Source organism: Ixodes scapularis, unplaced genomic scaffold (genome assembly GCF_016920785.2).
Source record: "Ixodes scapularis isolate PalLabHiFi unplaced genomic scaffold, ASM1692078v2 PGA_scaffold6__148_contigs__length_123643588, whole genome shotgun sequence".
Lineage (NCBI taxonomy): Eukaryota > Metazoa > Arthropoda > Arachnida > Ixodida > Ixodidae > Ixodes > Ixodes scapularis.
In genome coordinates this window covers 110334077-110346846 of record NW_024609881.1, presented here as the reverse complement: position 1 = coordinate 110346846, position 12770 = coordinate 110334077, and the positions used below count along the sequence as shown (strand labels likewise).

The window sequence follows — 12770 nt, the reverse complement described above, 5'->3', positions numbered from 1 at the left end:
CGCTCTGCGGAAATGTGAGCGTGGGACTCTCGAGCCCCGTTAGCTTACTGATGCTGCAAGACGCTACTTTGTTGTCGCGAATCATTTGCCCTTCGAACGGTCGCGAAGCCGTTGCGCCCGGCGTACCCTACGCAGCATATTTCAGAAACCGTTCGCGCAGCATCGCAACCTTCTTACTGCGAGCGTCGGTGATTCATCGTGTGTTGAAAGTCGGACGATGTGCTGTTCGAGGTGTCTTTTATGTGCAACTCTTTCGTAAAAAAATTTGAAGTTTAAAAACGCGAACCTAACAGTGTACAAACAGTTTTAGATTTATTGATAATAAAATATATTTATATATTTATAGATATATTTGTGTACACCGTGCGCAAAAAATAGTCGCGCTTAGTTCTTCATTCTAAATTATAATGTAAGTTATACGACGCAAAACATACTGTCGTCACACTTGCCCCGTTTAGAACCACTTTTGGACTGGACAGTTTCTTTAGAAGTTCGAAAGCTGACCTTCAAAGAGCTGTCCTGTTAAATCGGTAATGACAGCAAGGTAGACGCTATGCGTGTTTAAGGCCAATCCTGTCTCCTGTTAGGGTCACGTGACTACTGTTTCAAAGCTGGCGATAAGGCAGAGCACGGAACCTGCCTAAAGCGCAAGGTCACGCATAACTTCTACTGCACTATCAACATTGGGTAGAAGTGACAAATTCTCTCGCTCCGTTCATTGTTGAGATGCCCCTGAAGATAAGCCTTTGTAAGCGCACCCCACCCCCGTTCTGGCCTGCTTGCTTTGTACTCCTTCTCTCTTTTTTCTCTCTCTCCCTAAGCTGAAGGCGCGGTTGCTGTGCGTACTCGCCGGACTTGAATCCGCTCTCTGTGCGCGGGTAACGGCAGAAGTGTGATCATGTGGTTTGACGGATGACACATTACCCGTTGACAAACTCGGAATGCCTGCGTCGCAAGGACCGGACCTAGTTTCGCGCGTGATGCGGCCTGCGGGGTGCAGGCCCGCTGTGGATTTCGCTTCTGTGGTAAATGGTATCTCGTTCGAAAAGTCCTACCCGTGTCGATTTCTTCAAAGAGGCCCAAGACATTCTTGTGAACAGTTTAGTGTCCGGTTCGGCAAATGGCAGCGTGTGCTACATTGTGTTGAATCTTCACAAATCACTTCCTTGTAGGTTTTGTGTTTGAGTGGTTGTTCTGCAGTGCCCGTGTTGACATATAAGTCGGATTACATCTTTCAAGTCCAGTATTTTCAACGTAAGTGTGCTGCAACCTACTTGATGATCATTCTCCGTTCTTGTATGGGCAATCTTCCGGATAACCTCTAGAATTGGGCATTGCCTATCTCCTGGCAGCTGGGAGAATAATTTTCCCGCAATCTTACCGACAGTCGCCTGCCATTATCTGTCTGAAATAATGTCACAACCGTAGGTAGAATACTGACTTTTTTTATTCTACCTGCGTTTCGCAAAAACACGTTTCGTTGCCACCTTTCTGGTCGACATTTACGTTTCATCGACATTCGTTACGCGAATTGCGCGCTGTAGGGGCATTTCGTCGCGAGTGTATTCCTGAGGCGCGTGCTCACGGAACCAGCCCACCCTTTCACGCCGCTTCATGCTAATCTGAAGCGGTTCATTGCAACAAAAAAGAAGAAAAGAAAACATATTTTGAGTTTTTTTATGAAACATCGCGTGTTGATGAAACGATCTGTCTATGAAATGTAGTTCGATGAACTGATTGCACCGCCAATGAGGGGCGACTAGTGGTAGAATTTTGGCGAAACAATTCTGTCAGCTGCCGGGACACTGGACACTACCCAAGAATTACCCCGGTTGTTGCTTGCTTTGCAGTCTTTTTAATTGTATCACAGCTGAGTAGTACCTCTTCACATATTACGAATTGCTGAGATTGTGCTTGTCTAGGAGACAAACTAAAACCAGAGAACTATCGACCAATCGCCTTACTTCCTGTCATTACAAATGTGATTGAAAAACTTCTACTAAAGCGACTGAACCTGTTCTTCTCTGAAAATAATTTGATCACTCCGTCACAACATGGATTTCTTAAAGGGAAATCAACAGAACTCGCGTTATTAAATATGGTAGAGAAAACAAAGCAAAATATTGAAATGAAGTTATTAACAATGGGCATCTATGTAGACCTAACAAAAGCGTTTGACCTAATTAACCATGAACTTTTACTACAGAAATTAAGTGCTTACCGGGTTCGTGGTGTTGCTCTCAATCTAATCGAAAGTTATCTATCAAACAGATGCCAATTTGTCACTTTAGATGGCACTATTTCCACAACTAAACATATTACCATCGGTGTTCCGCAAGGCTCAATATTAGGTCCCTTTCTTTTTTTAATATATATTAATGACCTGGCAGCCTATTTACAAAAAGATTGTGTTCTTTATGCCGACGATACAAATACTTTTATATCTAATGCAAGCGTGACAGAACTATACATGGAAGCTAATAACACTTTAGAAAAGCTAGCTAAATGGCTAACCCATAACAAATTAGTTCCCAATATAGCGAAAACAAACTACATAATTTTTGCCCCGAAAAACAAACTAGTTTTAAACACACCTCAGCTTTTGTTTGCAAGTATTAACCTAACTCGAGTGTACCATACTAAATTTTTAGGACTAACACTTGACCATCAGTTAACATGGCACCAACACGTAAAAGACACAACTAATAAGATATATCGAAATATACTAATTCTATATAAACTACGGCACATATTTTCCTTACGAACCCTCCAAATGCTTTATCATAGCTTCATTCATACTCACATTTCGTACGGGTTATCCATTTATGGATTGACATATAAAACAACACTAAAACCCATAGAAATCGCCCGGAATACGGCACTACGAGCAATGCTGTTTGTGAATAGGCGCGAAAGTGCTCAATTTGCATACCACTTCCTCAACATTTTAACAGTTCATCAATGCCTCGATTATCGTGTAGCATTATTAACATTTAAGTTCATCACCAATCAGATAACATGCTCTTCAATTAGTTTTACTCATCAAGATGTCATGTATCCTCTGCGTTCACATTCACAAGCGTCACTGTCTGTACCATACATACGAACTAATTATGGTGCGTTCACCTTCATTTACATTGCTACTAAAACGTGGAACACTCTACCACCCTGCCTAACTGCCATGTCATCATTCTATATCTTTAAACAAGCCATACGTGCCCACATACTATCTGCATGATTCATCAACCATTTCTATGCCCCTCCCCCCCCCCCCCCCCCCCGATTCATTCTCCTCTCCTAGGCACACCTTTCGCACAATCACACACACAAACACACTGATATTGTCCTTTTTTCTCGACTTTCTAGCTTTTCTTCTCTCTCTTTTCACTTGGTTTAATATTTTGATTATGTAGATACCACAATTGTGTTTCGTTTTTTTTGTTTTTGTTTTTTTATTTTATATATAATGGTGTTAACTTGATCGCTTACTAACTTTTTATTACCAAGGGGTCCCTTCAACAGTTTTCTTTTGAAAACTTTGGGACCCCCGTCTGAATAAGTGTAATTATCTAACATCTTGTGTACAAATAAAAACACATTTTGACTTGACTTGACTTGACTACAGAATAAGCTGTGTGTAATAAACTGTTAGGAGATTTCAAAACAATCCCTTGTGTCTGTTTACCTTCCTTTTTGCAAACAACTTGGCGAGGGCACTTGCAAAGAGCTGGGCGAGTGCAACGATGGCCAAAAATCAGCATGACGGCCAACATTGGATCGGGTCGCGCTTCCAGCGTTGTCCAATATTACGCCGGTCTTCGCCAATGTGGGAGCACCTTGGCTGGAACCATGGTTTAGCTATGGCCCAACATTGGCACCAATGATGGAGCCTACATCGGCTGGAACGATGGCTGAACATTGGCCCAACATTGGCACTGATCACTGGACCAACATTGGAAAGGGTAGCGCTTCCAATATTGTCCAATATTGAGGCCGGTCTTTGCCAATGTTAGGCCAATGTCGGACCGACATTGGTGTGCTGCCTGGGGCGTTGTTAATAATGTTTCGAACCAATCCTGCCTGGACATGCTTTGAATGGCAACTATCAAAGGGAAGTACTGGTTTAGCCTTTTCTTTGCCATACGACCAACATAAACAGGGGACGAATCTGAACTGGAGGTCTAAATACTGAAGTACATTGTTGGCTGACTTTTCGATCGAAAACTGCAAAGAAAAAAACGACCACAAGCGCCTGTTGAAAGAGTCAATCGCAATAACGAAGCATGGGAATGCAGTGAACAAGACTTCATTGTCTTTAGATACGGAATCGAAGCGATTTCTAAATCTCTAATGATATTGGAAACCTTTATTTTTTTGTGTGTGCGCGTGTGTCGTTTTATAACCGACTTTCTCAGTGAAAGGTCCAGTGCAATCTGTTAATTTGCCAGCGTTTCTTTTTTTTTCTTTTTTGATGTGTCATCGTTGGTGCTGTCAGTTCTTTTGTTGGTTTGACCCCATTGTTAGAGGTCCGGTGTCGTGTCTTTGGTAGAGTTGACGTCGTACCTTTTGTGGAGAGAGGTGATGTGAAGAAGGGTTCCCTTTCCTTCCTTCATTTTTCAACCCTATATAAAGGGTGCTTCCCTCAATAAAGCTTTAGCTGTGTTTGAGACGTTCTCATTTTCTTCCTTGTCGTCGTCTGTTTTACCTCAGTCTCGGGTTTTTCACTAAATTGTTTTCTCTCTGGGCATTTCGGGCGGGTGGAGAGGTGTAGCGCTTCGCCTTCACGACCGAGATGGGTATTCCGGAATGACCAGTGACGTCTTGGACTTCGCGTGCAGAATTTCAGATGAATCTCTCGCCGTCAATATATCTCCTAAATTATTTTTTTCGTAATAAATATTTTACGACACGTGTATCTCAACCAAATTGTTTTAAAAAAGAATTTTTTTGTTCTTTTAATGGTGTTTAAGTCGAGACGGAGCACACGCTACGAGCTAAAGGGACCAATCAAGCAAAGTCAGAAGCGCAACTCATTGGGCATTTATTGTTTATCCACGGTTCAGCAGTAATAGAACACGCACAGAAACACAACGAGCCCCATAATGGCGCTTTTTTGACGTCGTGTGATCGGTCCCAGGGGCACGCAAGTGGATTCGGAGATCGTCTATTTCTGGTGATAACTCACTCAACGGGTTCTAAGCACCATAACATAATCTGAAATTACACTCATGGCGGTCGATTACTATAGTAAAATACAATCAATGATCGTTACACTCTCCCCTCTCTGCACCCTATAGAACAGGCACCAGGGGGCGCCGCCAGACGGCATATTTGGACAACACGCGAAGATTTGACGTTTTTGTCAAATTATATTGCACAACGCGACTTAGCGCAATAATAGTAACGTTCTGTACATACTAGCATTTAACTATCTTCATTGGTCATATTTTATGGAGGTAATAGGGACCCCGAAGATACCCCCCCCCCCCCCCTTCCTTTTCCATGCAAGAGAGAACAGTGCCGGTGCATTACTATCGCTGTTAAGTTCACTGGGACGTCTTGCCGTCCAGAACTGGTAATTTTTATTGCCCATTCAAACACAGAATATGCCATCAAAAAGAAGCTTCTTGAAACAAAAGGCACTCAAGTGCCTCTTTTACAGGACACGTTGGACACTTTGGCACTTTAGTCGCTCGTATCGACTAATATTAGACACTAGTTTAGGCAATCGGCTCACTCAAGTTGTCTAGACCTACATATAATCCAGTGAAACTGACTTTTGAATACGCATTTCACAAAAAATATATTTATAGGCTTCAGGCATAGGTCCTCATTTTCTCTGCTGCAGATTTGTTTAAGCACTGGCTGTGAAGATCTCTTTTAGAGGTTGGCCTCATCCTTTGGTTTCGCGTACACTTTCAGTGCAGATAGTCCCTGAAGTCGTACCCGAACATCTCGAAGTCGAAGAAGAACCGCTCATATAAACGCATCACCTGATGGAAAGCAAGCTCCTTAAAAAACTCTCGGCCAGACTTGCGGGACCCGTGGTCACCAGCCTTGTTTTTATGCGGAATGTCTTCCGGCCGAACACCCAGTGTACCAAGGAACAGCGCAAAGTCCCTGCTTGCTGTCTCCAGCTTTCCGACGACGTCGTACTTGACGGTACAAGGCTGACACGTCAAGTAGTACGGAGCCCAATGAGGGTTCATCTGGTTCACTGTCTGATTCAGTATGTAGTCAACGAACTCCGGGAAGGTCAAGCTCCGCCCCGTTGCCCTGACGCCAGGCACGTCATTCCAGTACCGGTTGTAAAAATAGACATTGTCATCACGTGGGCCTAGCGCCTGGTCCACGTAAGCGGATACTAGCCTCTCGAAGGGGTGCCTAACGAACATGGCGGTTGTGTAGCGCTCCTGGCTGCTCCTCCGTAGAAACGTCATGTGTGAGACTGTGAGGACGTGCTCATGAAAGGCCATGTGTGTGCTGTAAACTGTGCTTCCCGTGTTTCCGATGTGCAGCAGGACCCCGAAAATGGACTTGACTGTAGTGGATGCAACCTTGTTTATGAAGCAGTAGCCGACTTTGTGTGCAGGGTCGATCATGATGGGACAATCTCGGATGTGGCAGAGGTTGGGCCGTTCGTCGCTGAAGTTACGCTTCAGAATGCGTCTGTTGGGATCCGCCAGGGCCACCTGGTACGTGCGACACACTTTGTTGATTCTTTCTGCTCTGAACGCGAAGTCATCGTCGCTTAGTCTGGAAGTCTGCGCAAACAAAAATAAAGAACACGAAATTAACGATAGACTCGGGAGGTGCAAAAAGGTTGTCGTCGCAGGTGGTATACACCGCTCATCTCTATAACTATTTGCTGGATCGCGTTTGCCCAGTTCCGCCTATTCACAGAAATGTGGCCAAGGTCGGCCATCTTTTCGGTAGAGTTATATTATCTCTAACCATCATAGTAATATGTCGGACAGCGCTGTGGCGGTAGGCTGCCATAAAAATTGCCGAGGGTTGGGTATACACTCTACCATGGGTGATATTTCGTGCTTGGAAGTCGCTCGACGAAGCAGATACTTCAAACTAAGTATATGCGACATAGGAAGGTCGACTACGCCGTCATGTTCTGCGGCGCGCTGTTCGAATGGCCCTGATCGCGAAAAGTCAGCAACTTACCATCGGTAAGTATTTCCAAGGTTACCACCAGAACTTACCATCGGTAAGCATTCTTCAAGGTTTTCATGAAGTCGCCCCGCGACCCTTTAGGTCTCGCTGGCAAACGGGTGCCCCATCAAAGGGGATGTAGACTGCGCCACCATACTACTATAGTGTGGCTAGAGACAATAAACTCTTCGACAAAGATGGCCAACCATGGCCGTATTAGCGAAGCAGGCAAACGCGATCCAGAAAATAGTCTTAGAGATCAGTAGTTTACACTACGGATGACGGGCCTTGCGCGCGCGTGCTCAATCCGTGCTTGGAAGAGTCGTCAGGAGCTACGGCTTTCAACTCAAACTCTTGTGTACATTCTACGAAAAGCCATTATTATCGAGAACCTTTTTGTGGTGTCAAGCGTATTCACGTCAATTTCATTCGCGCTTTTAGAGAACGAACGCTGAAAGTTTCTAGGGTACCAAACTAAACAGTATAAAACTATCGTTTCCGTTCTCTCTGCGACACATGTGAAATCCGGAAACTACCAACGCAAGGCTTATTAAAAAAAGTGACAACACTCGGAAAATCTGGAAAAGAATTTGGAGTCGGAATCACCATTATGGTCACTGACAGGATGGGATAGGCAGGGCGTTTTTTCGGATGCCCGGCTTCCAGCACGTGCCCGTTGCCTTCCACCGTGCTTTGGCTTCGAGTGCACGCTCAAAGCTGACGGGACATTGGAGCCTTATCGAAGGTAGGAAGCTCGCTCGGGAGGCGGCACAACTGAAAAACCTCCCTGACGTTCTCATTCTTTCAGTGACTATAGCAACAACACTGCGTATTACCTGCTCTCTGGTCGTGCCGCCGGATGCTGGCGTGGGGCAAGAAGGTGGTCGTCGTAACCAATCAAAACATACAAGCGAAGCGAGAATTGCTGCACACAAAACAGCGAAGGCTATTTTGCGGACCGTACGAGTCGACGTGGTAGACATGGCTGTACACCAAAAATAGAGCGCATAGCGTGTGCGGCTGCAACATCTCGAATGTTTTTGTTTTACTCTTGAAATGCTCACAGCTGTTCGAAACATGTACCGCATTGCTCGAATGAGCACGCCACTTTCTGCGAAACGCCTCTACAAGGGGATAGAGAGGAGGGTAATCATAGAGGCATAGAGGCTTAGAGTTATAAACCGGGAGATTGAAACTGGTGCCCGAGCCCTGGTTGTCGCCATGATGTACGCGAATGCGGCTACTCGTCGCGTGACTTCACAAGAGCCGTGACGTCACCGGTAAAATGGCAGCGCCCAGAGCTAGTAGATACGAGTTGGTTCGGTGCGTGGTAGTCATGATATGCAGCTGTTTGTCGACGATTTCGGACTTCTCAATATTTGGTTATACCGTGCTTCCATTGCAGTAGCTTGCGTTTGTTCGCAGTATTTTGTTCTGTGTGAAAAGTTGGCGCTCGCTTAAATGAAGTGCACCCGAACTGTTACAAAGGATTCGAACCATTTATTCAGAAAATAGTTCATTTCAAACGTTGACAATACAGTTCAATTATTCCCTTGGAACTGAGAAGAACGCAAGTCTTTATACTTTTGATTGGGCAGTGCACAAAATACTGCATTCGACGTCGCTTAAAAATTAGCATTATTAGGCTCTTAACCTTGCAGATCGCTATGAAATATCTGAACTTACCTTTAGTTTACGATGAGATTCCTTTTAAATGGTTGTCTCATTCACCAGTCCAGCATCTAGAATCCTTAAAAAAATGCAGCCCTAGCACTACACATATCAACAATTCTTTAAATTTACAGCAACTCGGAAATGAAAAATGAACAGCATATGTTGCATTTTTGTAGGATTTATGGCAGTCATAATTTAGTTTATAAAGGCGGAGTTGTATCAGTCGGTTGATTATTTACGTGTTCTAGTTACCCGGATAAAATAACTTCAACTTGTGTTCGTCCCAATCAACCGATGAAGCAGTCTTGTATTGAAATGTTGACTACCATTCCTTTCAGACTCTTCAATAGACTTCTTTCAAACGTGTGTGCTGCCTATACTTCGTTTCGCCATAAAGTGGCAAAGAGCAAAAGCTGCAGCTCCCTCGAGCCAGTTGAAGAGACTGAGGGAAGATATGGCACTACACTCCGTAGAAGGAGACCACTCTGATTATATGTTGTCCCATGCCTCTCTTCAACGTTCACATGGGCTCACTGGGACTGTAGCCTTCGGGGTTCACCAAATTATGATAAAAACGGAGTATACACTCTTACACCATATTAGCCACATCCCCAGCATTCCTGGACACGGTCTCCTTGCGCCCTCTCTTGGCTATTCTCAGCAAAACGCAGTAAAATGATAATTTTCGCCAAACTACTGCAGAAATCCTTAAATTCCCGGGATATCTATAAAGGGCACTAATACACTCTTATTTATTATCTACTTAAACCTCAGGATTGTATACTTTTCATTCCTGGGCCCGATATAATATTGTTGCGCATTGGGTCCTATGGGCCACATTGACAAGATTTTTAATTTCTTCTCACTGAAATGAAGAATCGTAAAGTTCCCGAGGGACATAATAGATGCCAACTCATAGCACACACCGCAGTTAAAATTTAGGTATTTTAAAACATACTTTTTGTTCCTCGAGACTTTCAAATTCGGCCCGCTTTTTGCCCCTGTGAAGTTAGCACCCCGCCGTGCACCAAGAAGCTTGCGGCCAAGCTACCTTTACACAGGCTTATCGGAAAAAAAGATTTGTACGATGCGTTTCTGACAGCATATTGACTAAGAATGTGGCGGTTATAATATAACTATATAATAATTAGATGTTTAGAATCAAAATTTGCGCCCTGGATTTCAAATATAAGTAATTCTTATGTAGGGTCAGAAACACTTGCATTGTATATATTTTGCTTTGAATTTGCCTGTGTACGTAAAGTTTTAGCTCGGTTGCAGACACAAAGTGAACAAAATTCCTTAATGTGTGTATAACTAGAAATAACTAGAAATATAACTAGAACGGCGCGCCGCTGGCCGTTCGATCGTGTGTCTTTTTATCTATCTTATTTTACTTATACACATATACGCGTATAAATAAATATCACAATGACGACGACGGTAAGAGGATGACACACTGGGCGACGGCGGTGCCTCAATCTGAGCATTGGTTCTTCGGAAGCGGCAGCTTCTACTTTGACTGAGCTACCTCCTTGGAGCCTGATGCTTCGACCCCAGTGGACTTCAGTGAGCAACAGCGCCATCATATTTGTGGTGCATATTCATGCACCGATCGAACGGCGTGCCAGAGATCCCCATGTCTCGCTCCTGACCCGCCCAACCCAACTCCACGAAATCTGGACTTCTGCGAATCGGACTGCCATCCTCTCCAAAAACAACAACCCATGTTGTCGTCATCATGCATGTATATACTCATCACATGGTCATGTTCACTAGACGCGGCACCGCGGGTCTCCATGGTACGGGCTGCTGTCTTTCCGCGGTGCCGCGGCTGAGCCAAATAAATAAAGACTAAAAGCCTAAGTCCATCTAACCACGCAACAGCTGTCTGGTACAAGACCATCAAATCTTCGCGAATGTTTTTTCTTTAATGTTTTTGTGTGTACATGCATTGTATCTTTCTACTGCGTGTGTGTTGCTGCTTATTTTTTTTTATTGTATTCCAAATTACTGTACTGTTGTTTCCCGCTATGGAATGCCCCTGAGGGCCTCTAGGGCACATAAATGAATAAATAAAATAAAATATATTCCCCAGTAAAGAATTTGATGACGGATTCGCTGAGACAGCAGAGACGGCTGCCATGACTGGCATTCGAGTGCTTCCGACGATAGATGGCGGCAGCCATGCCGTTGGCTCTCGAAAACCTCGAACGCGCGGCGCTTCGAGCCGTTCTTCTAACTACGAATTGCATTCTCGCGGAATGAAATGTATTTTACACGTAAAATATTTCATTAAGAGGTACTGATGATGCGTCCAGTGCTACGAGAGGCTACTGGTTTGAGTTCCGCTTTTTTGTTTTCTGTTTTGCCATTTCTGCTGCCCCATGGCTTTATCGCAGCGAGACGGCTACTCAAATAGACTGGTAACCCATTGCCAGTAAATAAACCTGATAACGTTGACGCGTCTCGTCACTGTTTGCGATACGGTTCTCGCAATCATCAGTTTGCTGAACGGTGAGAGCCATCGGACAATTACCATTTGCTGTTGTCTTCCTTTTTCGTATAATGGCCTCATTGACTCCGGGTTAATTTGTGCTGACATGCCCCCCGAATAGACAGACTGAATCCTAATATTTAAACCCTGAGACAACACTTATTTTTGCTCAGACAATCATTGAAATCTCGCATACATTCAGGTCAGCACTCGCAGGACCCATAGTTCAGGTGTCATGCGATAGTTAACCTGTAAGCCATTATCACGGAAATGAAGCGAACGTGCAATAAGTAATATTCTTTTAGCTTTTTTTTCTCTCGCCCAAGCGAATGCAACTTATAGCTAGGCTGTATACTTCGCGGTTTAAACGAAAAATGACAATAAACATTCGCCGGTGTCAAAAATACAAGAACGGCGAAAACCAAGAAAATATCGATAGGCAATCGTTGGTGTCAAAAATACCGATTCGGTTAAAATCTGAAAAAACACCGATAAGCAACCATTGTCAAAAATACAATCGGTTGGGTAAAATCGAAAAACAGCGACTTCTTAAAATATTTGCTCCATCTAGGATTGTTTTGTTGCTTGTTGTCGAAGCCCTCCATTAGGCTTACTAAACTCTGACTGTCTCGTGGATCGTTTCATCAGTAATCACCGTTGTTTAGCTTACATCTACAGCAGATCACTAAAATACACCGATATTTAAAAAAAATAAACACCGAAAAACATCTGCCGATTTTCTTCACGAGTAAACACCGGAAAATCTACAGCCTTCTTCCAGGTGAAACATAACATCTAGAGGAGAAGCTTCGTCTCGACCGTGTGCGCACTGCCTTCCGTTGTGCTTTGGTTGCATGTGCGCAGAATTGTTATAGAAGGCAGAATGTTCACGCTGGAGGCAGAGCTTCAACCGCACATCTCATGTAGCAGCGGGCTCTTGTTTCTTTGCAAGATACAGCTTTGAAAGCAAAGGAACTTGTTGCCTAAAAATATTCACAAGAAAACATTCTGGTTTAATCGGAGCTCTCCGTTGTCACCGAGAAACACCGGTTAATGTACTTCGAGATTTTAATGACGAATTATAAAAAAAAATGTATTAATATGTTGTGTTCTTGTAGGTCACGCGTAAATGAAAAATTAATGGAAATTGATGAGAGAGACTTCTGTAATGAAGTTCGTGAACTCCGTACTGATATACGGGAAATGAAGTCCAGTATGGATTTCATAAATGCTGAATTTGAGGGTATCAAGAAGAAGCTTGAAGGTGGAGCTACGGTTGATACAGAACTAAAAAAACAAAACGAAGAGCTGAAAGCTAGATGTCTAGCACTTAAAAAAAAAAATGAAAGCAATCCAAGTGAGCATTGCACAATGCGAACAACAGTCACGTGCGTACAACCTTGAAATTAAATGAGTACCAGTAATCGCAAACGAA

General features: G+C 43.7%; 1 protein-coding gene across 1 annotated transcript; it reads right to left on the bottom strand.

The window, feature by feature from the left end:
- Positions 1–5559: 5559 nt before the first annotated feature.
- Positions 5560–8157, bottom strand: LOC120844856 (carbohydrate sulfotransferase 13). Its single transcript, XM_040216843.2, has 2 exons — positions 8001–8157; positions 5560–6764 (listed from the first exon to the last, which is right to left on the bottom strand). Exons 1-2 carry the CDS (start codon positions 8145–8147, stop codon positions 5919–5921), a joined length of 993 nt encoding a protein of 330 aa, XP_040072777.2. The 5' UTR covers positions 8148–8157; the 3' UTR covers positions 5560–5918.
- Positions 8158–12770: the final 4613 nt, after the last annotated feature.

Bases quoted from the DNA above. Each gene is read 5' to 3' on its own strand.
- LOC120844856 (XM_040216843.2), bottom strand. From the start codon at position 8,147: ATGTCTACCACGTCGACTCGTACGGTCCGCAAAATAGCCTTCGCTGTT. The intron at 6,765-8,000 runs GTAATACGCAGT...TTGTTTGCGCAG, and splicing joins GCGGCACGACCAGAGAGCAG to ACTTCCAGACTAAGCGACGA.